The 12888-nt window shown below is 45.4% G+C and overlaps 1 protein-coding gene and 1 non-coding gene across 2 annotated transcripts; both read left to right on the forward strand.

Moving 5' to 3' along the window:
• Positions 1-1284: 1284 nt before the first annotated feature.
• Positions 1285-8773, forward strand: EDN1 (endothelin 1). Its single transcript, XM_001514812.4, has 5 exons — positions 1285-1778; positions 3446-3614; positions 5223-5381; positions 5568-5681; positions 7562-8773. The coding sequence occupies exons 1-5, from the start codon at positions 1715-1717 to the stop codon at positions 7701-7703; spliced, it is 648 nt and encodes a 215-aa protein (XP_001514862.1). The 5' UTR covers positions 1285-1714; the 3' UTR covers positions 7704-8773.
• A 1694-nt stretch (positions 8774-10467) lies between these two features.
• Positions 10468-10604, forward strand: LOC114807525. The gene has a single exon (XR_003755585.1). It is a non-coding gene; the product is annotated as a small nucleolar RNA SNORA7 (small nucleolar RNA).
• Positions 10605-12888: the final 2284 nt, after the last annotated feature.

A 12888-nucleotide genomic window follows, 5' to 3' on the forward strand; every position in this document is an offset into this window, starting at 1 on the left:
GGGCCGAACCTATGGCTTTCTTTGTAGGTATTTTCTTCCTCACACTGTATAGATGAAAATGTGAGTGGTGGGGAAAGGGGGAGAAGGGGTGGAAAATCCAAGGCTTCTCACTGTCAAACCTGGGAAAAGGGGCTAGAACACAACCCATGAAGAACCAAGAGGTGGACTGGGAAAGAGGGAGTCCCATAAGCTGGTATTTATTTATTTACTGTGATATTTGTTAACACTTACTGTGTGTCAAGCACTGTTCTAAGTACTGAGATAGATGCAACTTAATCAGGCCGGACACAGTCCCCGTCACACGTGAGGCTCAGAGTCCAAGTAAGAGGGAGGACTGGTTCTGAATCCCCATTTTACTGATGAGGAAAGTGAGGCAGAGAGAAGTTAAGTGAAATGCCCCAGGTCACACAGCAGACAAGTGGCAGAGCAGGAATTAGAACCCAGATCCTCCGACTCCCAGACAAGTGCTCTTTCCATTAGTTCTCGTGGCATCCCCGTGGGGGCTGTTCCCCGTAGTGACGTATTTCTCCTTCTGTTGCCCTGTTGCTGGGGGAAAAGAGGTATTTGGGGGCTTCTCTCACCCCCAGTATACTTCCTTTCTCCTTCCACTTCCTCATTTAAGGGGTTTTGAGGAGGGAAGAAAAAAGGCTTTGGCAGATAGGGACTCCTCACTCAACCTCGACTATTGTTGCAAGTCTGTGCTCAATGGATTTATGTTATTTCCCCCCCTACCACAACCTCCCCTGACTCTTCCTTATTGTTGGGGAAAATGGGGGAGGGGGATAGAGTTAATAATAAAAGTTTTTGCGATGCGCTTACTGTGTGCCAGACACTGTCCTAAGCGCTGGTGGCACTGTTCTAAGCATTAGAAAGGTTTGAGGAGAGGATTGATCATCCCCATCGTGGAGTTTGGGGGGCCGGGGGGGGAGGGAAAAAGGGGAGGGGAAGAGGGTCCTTCCTTTTTGGCTTGAGTATATCAAAATTTAGACAGAAGAGAAAAAGTAAAACAAAACAAACAAATAAAAAAACCCCCAACCTCCTACAACAATACAATCTATTTAAACTGTGCCTCATACTTCTCATACCAATCTCATGACTTTTTTTCTTTTTTTTTTCTTTTTCTCTTTTTTTTTTTTTTTAGTCCCTCTTCTGATTCTTGAACTCCGGGACTGGCAGCGCCGCGAAAGGGAAGCAGAACTCGACACTCCTCCGGCAGGTTTACCAAAGGTCTCTAATGGGTATTTTCTTTTTCTTAGCCCTGCCCCTGAATTTCAGACGGCGTCTGCCTCTCTGAAGTTTGCAGTTATTTCCTTTCCAGCCTGCCCTTATCTCCGTCTGCACGTTGCCTCTCGGTGACTAATAACACAATAACATTGTCTTAGGATAAAATAAAGTCGGAGCTGTTTACCCGCTCTATGGGGGTTCAATATAAAAAGGAGCCAGAGAGCTGTCCAAGCCAGACGCGCTTTCGCATCTGCACTGGAGGAGTAGCTGAAAGGATCCTCAGGTTTCCTGGTGCTTCTTACTGGATGATTACAGCATTTTCAGACCTTTTCACTTGCCCTCTCTCCAGGCAGAGACCGTCTTCTCCGGGGCACTTAGACTGAAAAGATAACTTTGGGTCTGAATGATCAGAAGTAGTTCGGGGAACTGAAATAATACTTTTCGTTCGTTTAGTTTGGGTTGTCAGAGGTGATATTTGATCGCTTTCAGAATGGATTATTTCCAGATGATTTTTTCTCTGCTGTTTGTGGTTTTCCAAGGCGCTCTGGAGACAGGTAGGCATGCATGCTTGGGAGCTTCCGAGTAATAATGACTTAATTACCCATCTTAATGCTTTTCTCATTTCTTTTCTCCCCTTTCTTATCACAGCTCGTAAATCAGTTGTCTTAAAAGGGTTACCCAGAGTCACCAAGACTTCGGGTAAAAAAAATTCTTGGATGCCCGGATGCCCATTATTGATCAGAACATTGATCACCAATTTGTTCCGAATATTTTTTTTTTCCTCTCCCCTAATTTTGCTTGGGTATTTTCTCCTTCAGTAGAGACCAAATACCAGCTAGCCCTGGGGACTGTATGTATTATACACATTTTCCTATGCATATATATAGAAATATATGGGTATGCGTGTGCGTGTGTCTGCCTAAGTTACTTGCCAGAACTTCAGGGCAGCACACGTTATCACCAAATACTGCTGTTGACACAAGTCAGGCAGCATATAAAATATTATAGGGTGGTTTCAGATTGAAGCCAAGGAATTTTGTTAAAGTCTGAATCAGCCAATGCTTGAGAGGAGAACTCACCTGGAGTTAAGTCTCGTCTTCTAAAGCCCCCAGGTGGGTCTGAGGGAGAGACCAGATGCTTTCTTTGCATTTTTATCACTATTGATTTTAAGGTTCCTTCTGGCAGTTTTTTGGCATCCAAACCGACATGAGCTTTGCAGATTTATTCACCTGTCTCGGGAGGGGAGGGAGTTGAAACCCAAATTCCAGAATTATCCGATTTGCGATTTGGGGTGTAGAGTGTTTTCCTCTCCTTCTAGGTGAATGTGCTTTTTTCTTCCCCTCCCTGTGACCCAAATCTAAGGGATCGGATGGCAATTTAAATCCCGCCATGTGTCCGACTGCTAGAACTCTGCGAAGTTTGGCACTTCGGATGAGTAATACCTGGGCATCAGGGCAAATCAGCGAGCCAGGAAGGAGGACTAATATTGCGAGAGCTGGCCGAGGGTTGCCAGTTTTCCCATGTGCTGGACTCCTGTGCCCCATTACAAGAGGAGCAGACTCAGTCCTGGGACAACAGTTAGTTTATGGATTAGGATGCTTCAACTCAATCCCCGCAGTGGTTAGAGGGTTTCTTTAGTCTGAAGTCAACTCCTCGGACTTAAAAGCATCTGTAACCTCAGCAGTGAAGCAGCTGACTTTCCTCTTCTCCCCCTAAATGCTGTCCCTCAAATTACTAACCAGAAGTGACCTATTTTTTTACCAACCGGGGGACAGATGATGTGGGAAACCGGAGTGGATGAACCGGGCAGCCTGGAGGAGAGTCAGAAATCTCGATGGGGCGGGGGGGGGGGGGGGGGGGGGGCGGGAGGGAGGGGCGAGGGGGAGGACTGGAATTTGAGACATTATTTTAAAACGCCTTTTCTTACTACTCATCTTGCTGCAGTGGCTCTCTGGGGTCCGTGCAGAATCCATGTGGCTCTGTATCTTCTTCTGGATTCGTGCTTTGGCCCTCCGCCGTACTAGTGGGAATGCTGGGGAAGAAAGCCAGTCGATCAGTAGGGTGGAGTGAGTGCTCACTGGGTGCAGAGCACTCCAGCTTTAGTTGAGCAGACATAAAAGGGATCGTCGTGGAAGGTCCCCCTTCCTACGAGTGCTAGGTATCCCCAGGACTCCGATTACCTCCCGCTAACTCTGTCCCATTCTGTCTTTTCTCTCTCCAGCGGTTCTGGGCGCTGATCTCAGCACTGGAATTGGGACTGGGGTAGAGGTGCATCCTCCCCCTGCCCCCTGGCGACCGCGCCGGACCAAACGTTGCTCCTGCTCCTCCTTGTTGGATAAAGAATGCGTTTACTTCTGCCACCTGGACATCATCTGGATCAACACACCCGAGTGAGTCTCTAGAGGGCATCGTTCCCCTAGCCTTCGTTAGCCTCGGCTTCAGGACCGGTTACTATAGTTACTTTCCTTGCCTGCCAGGTCTAGGTTTGAAGGCCCAACACTTGAGTGCCTCCGTGGGGCTGTTCTCCCCGTGCAAATAAAAGGGGCACCTCTGCTCCGAGCAGAGGAGCAGAGGACCTTCGGCTGCCCAGCGCACTAAGGAAAGGTTAGTCTGGAAGAGCTAGTTGCCAGTGATAATAATGTTGGTATTTGTTAAGCGCTCACTATGTGCATAGCACTGTTCTAAGCGCTCGGGGGATCCAAGGTGATCAGGTTGGCCCTCGTGGGGCTCACAGTCTTCATCCCCATTTTCCAGACGAGGTAACCGAGGCCCAGAGAAGTGAAGCGACTTGCCCAAGGTCACACAGCTGACAAGCGGCAGAGCCGGGATTAGAACCCATGACCTCTGACTCCCAAGCCCGGGCTCTTTCCACTGAGCCTCGCTGCCGAATGCACATTTCCCGGAGACTGTGAGCCCGTTGTTGGGTAGGGATTGTCTCTATCCGTTGCCGGATTGTACTTTCCGAGCGCTTAGTACGGTGCTCCGCACACAGTGAGCGCTCAATAAATACCACTGAATGAATGAATGAATGAATGATAGGTCTCCAGAAGTGCAAGTGAGGTGTGGACGGTGAGTGCCTGAGCTAGGATCTCCGGGGCCCCTGAGGTTAGAAAGGAATGGTCCAGAATAGGAATGAAGGTGGCGGGCAAAGAATTCTGGGTCATCTCCAAAATACAGAAAAGTCCCTTTGTTTTATGTCACCTTAAGCAATAGAGATCAAGGATCTGTGGATTTTGTCTATAGCGCTTTAAGCGTCCGATGCGAACGGGAGAGATGAGAACAAAGGTGATACTTAAGAAGCAGATGGTTTCGTCTTGGGTCGGTTGGGAAAAGCATGAATCGAAGAGTTCCGGGAGGTAAAATTACTATAATTCCCGGAGACTCTCCCGGCGAGGATCACTGCTAGATAGGTTTTAATCCACTCTCCACCGGGAGAGAGACCCAAAGGTGACCTTATGAGCTCACATATGGGACTGCTATCTTCTGGGTAAAAATGACACTCACGTCTAATACATCTTTCCTGACTCCCGATCCATGGGTTACATTGTAAATGGGTTTGGTAATCCTGTATGTCATGGAGCTAAACTGAAGTCCCAGAGAAAAGCTTCGAATCACGGAGCAGAAAATTAGTCGAGGAAGAAAATGTGAAACAGACACCAGAGCATCTATATGCCAATTACATGCTGCGATGTCATAATTTGGGTCAGAATAACAATGTTGTTTATGGAAAGAAGGACTTGGGAATGGTTCATTCAAAATGGAATTTCATTAAGTGGAAGAGCTGGGATAATCATTTTGTCCTAGCTGTGCACGCTCAAGAGCCATGGGCCGACAAAACTCCTGACTCTACCATCCTCGGCGTCTTAAACAGCGCTCTGCCAAGCCTTGCGTTACATGAGCTCTTTGGGCTTGTCTGGAGATGAGATTACCCGGAGGAATGTGTCATTTTAAAGACCATCAATCATGATAGTATCCATTTCCCCCTGTTTTGATCCTAGGCACACTGTTCCCTATGGGCTTGGAGGCCCTTCCAGATCCAAGCGTGCGCTGCAAGATTCATTCCCTGCGAAGCAATCAGACGGCAACAATAGATGCCAGTGTGCCAACCAAAAAGACAAGAAGTGTTGGGACTTCTGCCAGGCGGGAAAGGAACTCTGGTGGGTATAATCACCTTGTTTTTCAATCAGGTTTATACCGTTCCATGTCCTCCCACCCACTTAGCTTTCCTTTCCAAAGGGATGGTAGTCTTCTGACTTGACGGTAATATTAATTCTGACAGGATTGAAGATGCATCTGGTTTCAATTTTTTTTCTCTCTCTCTCTCTCTCTTTACCGCCTAACAGGGCCCAGAACACCCTGGAGAAAGGTCGGAAACAACTTAAGAAAGGTGAACAATGTGCAGATCTCGGGCTTAAGTGTGTGTACTGGCAGCTGGTGAACAGGAGAAAGATGAGAAGGTGAGGAAGTCTCATTGACCTGGCAAAAGCTGGTGTGGCCAGGGTCACAGGGGAAACCAGATGAGTCCACTAAACATGTCTGTGGTTGGGGTATGTCCCAGGTGCCCAGCTAAGCTTTCTAAGCTAGCTCTGGTTTTTAGTATTGTCCACTTGTTTTGTTTTCCTGCGTTCCATCATAATCTTTGCCCATCTAAGCTAGTCGTCAAGCTAATTCTTCTCGATTTTGAAGAGCCTTAAGAATCCGGTCCATGGGGTTGTGTGGGGCAGAGGAATTATATCCTCAAATTTAGTGGTGATCTGTTTGTGCCGAGAGCAGTTTTTGCCCCTAAACCCCCACGGGGCAGGAGTGTCCTGCCCCTCAAAATCGGGGAAGATCAAGCAGCTTGTGTTTTTTCTCAGAAAGTCAAGTCGGGGCAAGGAGAGTCCATTTTCATCCATCTGTCACATGCATGCAGATTCTTGAAAGCATAGCTGTTATTCAGATGACCATGGAAAAAATAAAGTCATTAGGCAGGGTTGGTGAGATTTAGAACATACTGTTTTTTAAAGAAGGGATTCTATTTGGCAGATAACAAATGTCAGTTCAGGGCATAATCTCCGGCCTGGTCAGTTAAGTCACGATATGTACGTTTGTGCTAACCGGTAATGCGGCCAAGTCATATTCTCATAATGCCCTCGTCATGGAGCTCCAGACCCTGGACATGTTTGATTTCCTATGCCCAGGGGAGAATCCTGCCCTTAGATCTCTCACATGTTCTACATTTAGAAACTGTACAAAATCCCTATGGTTTTGAAGAATTTTTCCTGGAAATCCAAAGGCAAGAAGCGAGAGGCTTTATGGTCAAAGTGTTCTGAGTCCTTTGCAAGAAAATCAGTGTGTGGCCTGGGGCAAAGCCACCAAGTCCCTCTGAGGTTCAGTTTCTCTGTTTATGAAATAGAGGCGATGATGCTCCCCTTCCTCACTGGAGCGTTTTTATTCTGTTTTTTAATGATAAATATTAAGCATTTACTATGTGCTAGGCACTGTACTAAGCGTTGGGGTAGATACGAGCTAATCAGGTGGGACATAGTCCGTGTACCACATGGGGCTCACAGTCTTAATCCCCATTTTACAGATGACATAATTGAGGCACAGAAAAGTTAAGTGATTTGCCCAAGGTCACACAGCAGACAAGTGGCAGAACCAGAATTAGAACCCATGTCCACGACTCTTAGGCCTGTGCTCTTTCCGTTAGGCCATGAAGCTTCACCACCATCTGTGGTTTAAGGGGTTCCTCCCTATCCCGTAGTTTTCAAGAACCATTAAGCGTGCCAAAATTCTGCATTGACCCTGTCTATATTTGCCAATCTCTCCTTTCTTCCACACATGGACTCTCACTCTCTCATAAGCTCTGCTTCACTAGGCTAAGAACAATATGCTTCACTTGCCTGCACTGATATCCTTGTAGTGACTCCAAACCTACAGATTCCCACAAATAAAACAAATAAAGCAAGATAATAGGAGAAGCAGAATAGGACAGTGAAAAAAACTGTCCTGATTTCTTCTAGTTTCTGGCGTTAATTCTTATGGCCCCTAATAGATATCCACAGGGTGAATCTGGGGTCTGCAATTCGGCGGTGAAAGAAGTTGGGATGTCAGATTTAGAGTATCAATCAAGGATATTCATTGAGTGCTTACTGTGTGTGTGTGTGTGCAGAACACTGGATCAAGCTCTTGGACAATACAAAAGCGCTGGTAGACACATTCCCTGCCCACAAGGAGCTTACAGTCCAGAGAGGAATTTACAGTCTAGATAACAAGATTCTAATGTTATGAATTTCTTTCACCTGGGAATAACATTTTTTTTGTTAATAAGTGTTGCACCTCTAATGTCTCGCAGGATGGAGGCCATCGGTAATCGCATCAAAGCGGCCTTTAACTTTGCAAAGCTGAAAGCGGAGCTGCACATGGCGAAGAAGGTGACGCATAACCGGGCACATGAAAAACAGAACATCTGGGAAAGTCTGAAGACAACATCTTAGTTGAGAAATGGGCTGCGTGTAATCCTCAGATGCTCTTCAGGACTGGTTGGCAAAGCGTGGCAGAATCTCCGCTCTGACTTTTACTCGTTCCAGGCTGGCAAGGGTCCAAGGACTCTTATGCTGAACATTCCAAGACAGGTAGAGGAGACCGTAGCCCCTGCCTTCGTTGGGTTTCACCAGCAGAGAAGTGCTTTGCCCCTCCTCACCCAGGAATGTAAATGGATGGGTTACATGGGACCAATCCGGGAGAAAACAAAGACAAAGTAACATACATTCATTAGTGATGCATCTTGTCAGGAGAAGAGAAGACACATTTGGAGAGGTTCGAAAGGGAGTGTGTTTGTGTGTGTGTGTGTGTCTGTCTGTGTGTCTGACTCATCCGTCTGGCAGATTTCAGGGAGAAACCAAAAAGCTCCATGAGAAGATTTTGCAAGGAATGCACAAATTGGAAACATACGTCGCGGAAAGAAACCAACATTAGAAATGAAAGACTTCTTTTTTTTTAATTCATAAAAATGCAAAACTGAAAGACATTGTACTACTGTATATCAGGATGTGTTTTGTGTAAACGAGTCTACCTCACCTTTATTGCACTCCTGCAGAAGTATTTTCCCACCTTGTTTTGCCTTTACTTTATCACTCCCCACAAAAACCACCTTACCTAGCTCAGTGGCAGACATCATAATTTGGTGATGATCTACTTGGATCTGTAAAAGTAAGGTCACTAGATCGGGTAATTCCCTTAATTGGTTGTTTGTTGTAAATGTGCCAGTAAAGAGTTGTTTATGGGTGACACTGAAAGGTGAAAATTGGGTGAATTTTGAGAGCAGCAGATTTATTTACTTTATTGGAACTGGCTAAAGAAGTTCGGATTAAATTTTGTGACATACTTATTTTTTTAATGATATTTATATTCAGACAGTCTATTCCTTATATTTACCATGTTAAATATATGTGAGGACAGGCCATATTGGTCTATGCATGTTTTATGTATTTCTGAATGAAATTGAGAAATGCTTTTTGCCTGTCAAGGTAATTGACGCTAAAAATAAATATTTTTCCCTATTGAACTGTCGTGCTGTGATTGTTCAGGAATTGCTATAATGGGATTTTAAAAAGTTGGGGATAAATTTATATTCTTACTATATTTTTGGGAAGATTGATGGAACAGTGTATTGGAGGAGGTGACAGGAGGAAGTTATAAGTAAAAACCACTCTAGGGGAGAGTCTTGAAGAGATCTTGGTTTTCTGTTGAAATTTTCAACAGATTTAGAGAGAGCAAGGCAACAGCTTCAGAATGTTGCAGGGTGGACTCCAGGTTGTTTTTCTTGAAATCCCCTTCTTGGGCTGGAGGGATGGGCCCACTCGTTCAGTCTGATGGTGAAGTTGGAGTGATTACCTCCATCTTAATGAGTTGAAATTGGAGGCTGCAGAGTCCTCAAAAACAATTGGCAACAGCATCGTAGTGCTGGCTTCAGGGAATCTGAGTTCTGAGGCCCGACAAAGCCTAGTGGCGCTTGTTTGGGGAAACTTTTCGACTAAAACCATCAGGTGAAGAGGCATCAGATACCCAAATAATGACTGTAGAATTTAAACGTTTACTATGTGCCAGGCTCTGTACTAAGCACTGGGGGAGAGACAAGTAAATCGGGTTGGATGCAGTCCCTGTCCCACATGGAGCTACCTGTCTCAATCCCCATTTTACAGATGAGGTAACTGAGGCACAGAGCAGTAAAGTGGCTTGCTCAAGGCCACGCAGCAGATGAGTGGCAGAGCTGGGATTAGAACCCATGGCCTTCTGACTCCCAGGCACACAGCTGGTGCTCAATAAATATCGGTGATGATTTCTAATGGCGAAATCTGAGGGCAGCGATCCTCACTTACTTGAGGATGAACACAAGCAGAGCTCAAGGGTACACTGGATATTCCTCTGCCTCTACTCCTAATTTTTTTAGGAGCAGCCTGATTTCTTTCAAGTTCTAGGCTTGGAGCTCATGTTGATTGGCAGGGTGAGCAGAGAGAGTGTTTTGTATTGCTGCAAGGCAGTCAGTTTAAGGGCAGGCTTCTTCTTTCAAACTAACAGCTTCTAACTGGCCACCCTTTGATCTCAGAACTCTAATGGAGCAGACTCCATGGGGACAAGGGCTGTTTAACTACTGGGGGATTTGCTGACCTTTGTCAGGTGGACAAAGACCCCATTAAAGTCCCTTCATTTCCCAGGGCTAGGCTCTCATTGTAGAAGAACACAGTTGGGATCCTTTCTAATGACTTAATTGAAGCACCGGCAAAGGGGGCTGGGGCCGAACTTTCCTCTGGAGCCCCTTTGCGCAGAGGAGGTTCTGGGTATCAAGCTCTGAGGTGGAAAGCAGGGGAATCTGATTGTCTTCACTGTGCTGAGTTTGGGAGACAAAAGAGACTCATCAGACGAAATGCTCCCCCAGTGAAGGTTTTAGTGTAAAATAATGATAATTGCAGTACTGAAGTGCTTACTTTGTGGCGAGACCTATACTGGCCTAGGGGGAAAAGCCTGGGCCGAGGTATCAAAGGAGGCCTCTGCCACTTGCCTGCTGAGTGATCTTGGGCAAATGACTCAAATTTTCGGTGCCTCTGTTCCTTCATCTTCAAAACAGGGTTTCAGTACCCTTTCTCCCTCTTATTTAGACTGTGAGCCCCAAGTGGGATCTAATTCTGCCCCCTCTAGACTGTAAGCTCACGTGGGCAGGGGAGGTGTTCTGCTAACTTTGTTATATTGTACTTCCCCAAGCCCCTCTCGGGATCGCACCTGGAGAGTTTCCAGTACTCTACCAGTCTCGGCTTTGGGAGGAAGATTCGAGCGGAGGCAGCCCGTTCCATTCCTTGCTTGGGCAGTGGCTAGCGAGTGGAAGACAATCTGCTACAAGTCAAAACTCACCCATGCTGGGCAGCGGCAGCATGGGAGAGACGCCAAGCGGGGAGACTCGAGTTTACCGCGCAGAAGAAGACAATGGTAAACCACTTGCGTATTTTGCCGAGAAAACTCTATGGATCCACTATCAGAATGTTTGTAGGTGGAGGTGGGGCAATCTGGAAGAGATGTGTCCATGGAGTCGCTATGGGTCAGAGATGAATCGACAATATAAGACAAAGACTCTCCCGAGTGCTTAATACACTGATCTCCACATAGGAAGCACTCAATAAATACCACTGACCATAGATTGATTAATTGTTTCTACCCCAGTGTAGTATGGTGCTAGGCAAATAGCATTTAACTAATACTGTTACTATTATTATTACTATTAAGTGTTGGAGTAAGCACAATAATAAGCAGAACAGACACAGTCCCACAAGGAGCACACCATCTGAAGGGGAGGGAGAACAGCTATCTTATTCCCATTTTTACAGCGGAGTTAACGGAGGCACACAGCAGATAAGTCAGAATTAGAACCCAGTCCTCCTGATTCCTAGGTCCTGTTTCTATCCACCAGATCCCACTGCTTCTCTTCTCAAACCACCCGCAATTAACCTATGCTGTGGGCGGTATTGTCTGATGGGTCCATACTGACTCACGTTTTCAGTCACTAGGTGAAAATCTGAACTTTCTAAAGAGGAGTTTTAATTACCAAACCCCTTCAAAATCTTGAGATAGTGAGTGAACAGATTAGAAGGATTAAAAGTTCTGACAACTTGTCGATGCCTGTTTGTGAAAATACATGGACTTCATTCCTGGGTCAGTACTTTTGAAACAGAGCTACTAGACTGTAACCTTGTTGTGGGCAGAGAAAGTGTCTGTTATATTGTAGTCTCCCAAGTTCTTAGTACAGTGTTCTGCACAAAGTAAACACTCAATAAATATGATGAACTGACTCTGATGATGCAAGTCATCTGTGGCTAGTATGTTAGACTGAAAAGACCAATGTCAGAGTTCCAGTCTTGACTGCACTGTGCACGCACAAAGAGAATTCTTTATCATGCTGCTATTTTGGTTGTTTGCAGTGCTTAGTGTGGTTGGTGTCTTGAATACAAAGGACAATGATTATTACAGTGATGGTATTTGTTAAGCACTGGTGCAGATACAAAATAATTAGATTGGACACAATCCCTTTTCCACACGAGGCTCACTGTCTAGGAGGGTGGGGCAACGAGTATTTGATCCTCATTTTAATAAATACAAAAAATTGCATTCGTTAAGGGCTCACTATATTTTTTATGGTATTTGCTAAGCCCTTATTATGTGTCAAACACTATTCTGAGCGTTGGGGGAGGTACAAGTTAATTAGGTAAGACACAGTTCTTGTCCTGCACGGGGATCGCAGCCTAAGTAGAAGGGAGAACAGATATTGAATCCCCATTTTACAGTTGAGGAAACTGAGGCTTAGAGAAGTTGTGACTTTTCCAAGGTCACACAGCTTGACAACCTCTGTAATAAGTTCTGGGCTATATACAAGACAATCAGGTCAGACTACTGACCACTTTATAGCTAGGGAAATGGAGGTACAGATAATTTAAGTGACTTGTTCAAGGTCCGACAACAGGCAAGTGGTAGAGCTGAAACTGGAACGGTTATCTTCTAAGTGGAGGTCCCATGCTCCTTCCGATTGGCCACACTCCCTCCCCACCTGCATATATATGCATACATTTTAAAAAATTGAGTTGAGTTTTCATTAACTTTGGGACCTTCTGATATCTGATGGAAGTCTTGTTTTTAAACTCCTCTGTGGTGTGAAAATGAGCACTGCCAAGGTATAGAAGAAGCCAGGATGAGCCTGAGGAATACTAAGTAGCAGGCAGATTAAAAAAAAACACCAAACTATATTCTGATGACTCTTTTCTATTCCCTTTTGATTTCATTTTCATGGGGATGTGGGGAAGGGGTGGGCCAGCTGTCAGCCAATGTTTGTGGCTTATGTGATTGTCTAGGTGCCTTGAGCCCTGGCTGGGAACATTTCAACTGCCTACTAAACCATCCTCTAGTTTGATGGATTTGGATTTGGATTGGTCTGAGAAGCCTCAAGTTCATTTATACTAGCTTCTTTCAAATTCAGCAACGTGAAGTGTTTTATTAACTATCTGGAATCTACATCTGAACTAGGGGAAGGGATGTAATGATGAATAGGCAGTCAGAAGTCATAAAACTCCCTGCATAACCCTGGAGAGAGAGATACAGAGCATGTGCCACTGGAGACTGAAGATAAAGCACATAGAACAC

The sequence above is a fragment of the Ornithorhynchus anatinus genome, chromosome X2 (assembly GCF_004115215.2).
Source record: "Ornithorhynchus anatinus isolate Pmale09 chromosome X2, mOrnAna1.pri.v4, whole genome shotgun sequence".
NCBI classification, from domain to species: domain Eukaryota; kingdom Metazoa; phylum Chordata; class Mammalia; order Monotremata; family Ornithorhynchidae; genus Ornithorhynchus; species Ornithorhynchus anatinus.

What these genes read in the sequence shown, in the direction of transcription:
- EDN1 (XM_001514812.4), top strand. Translation starts at nt 1,715, where the DNA reads ATGGATTATTTCCAGATGATTTTTTCTCTGCTGTTTGTGGTTTTCCAA. An exon ending in CAGGCGGGAAAGGAACTCTG is followed by an intron (nt 5,382 to 5,567) that starts GTGGGTATAATC and finishes ACCGCCTAACAG; the next exon opens with GGCCCAGAACACCCTGGAGA. An exon ending in AACAGGAGAAAGATGAGAAG is followed by an intron (nt 5,682 to 7,561) that starts GTGAGGAAGTCT and finishes AATGTCTCGCAG; the next exon opens with GATGGAGGCCATCGGTAATC.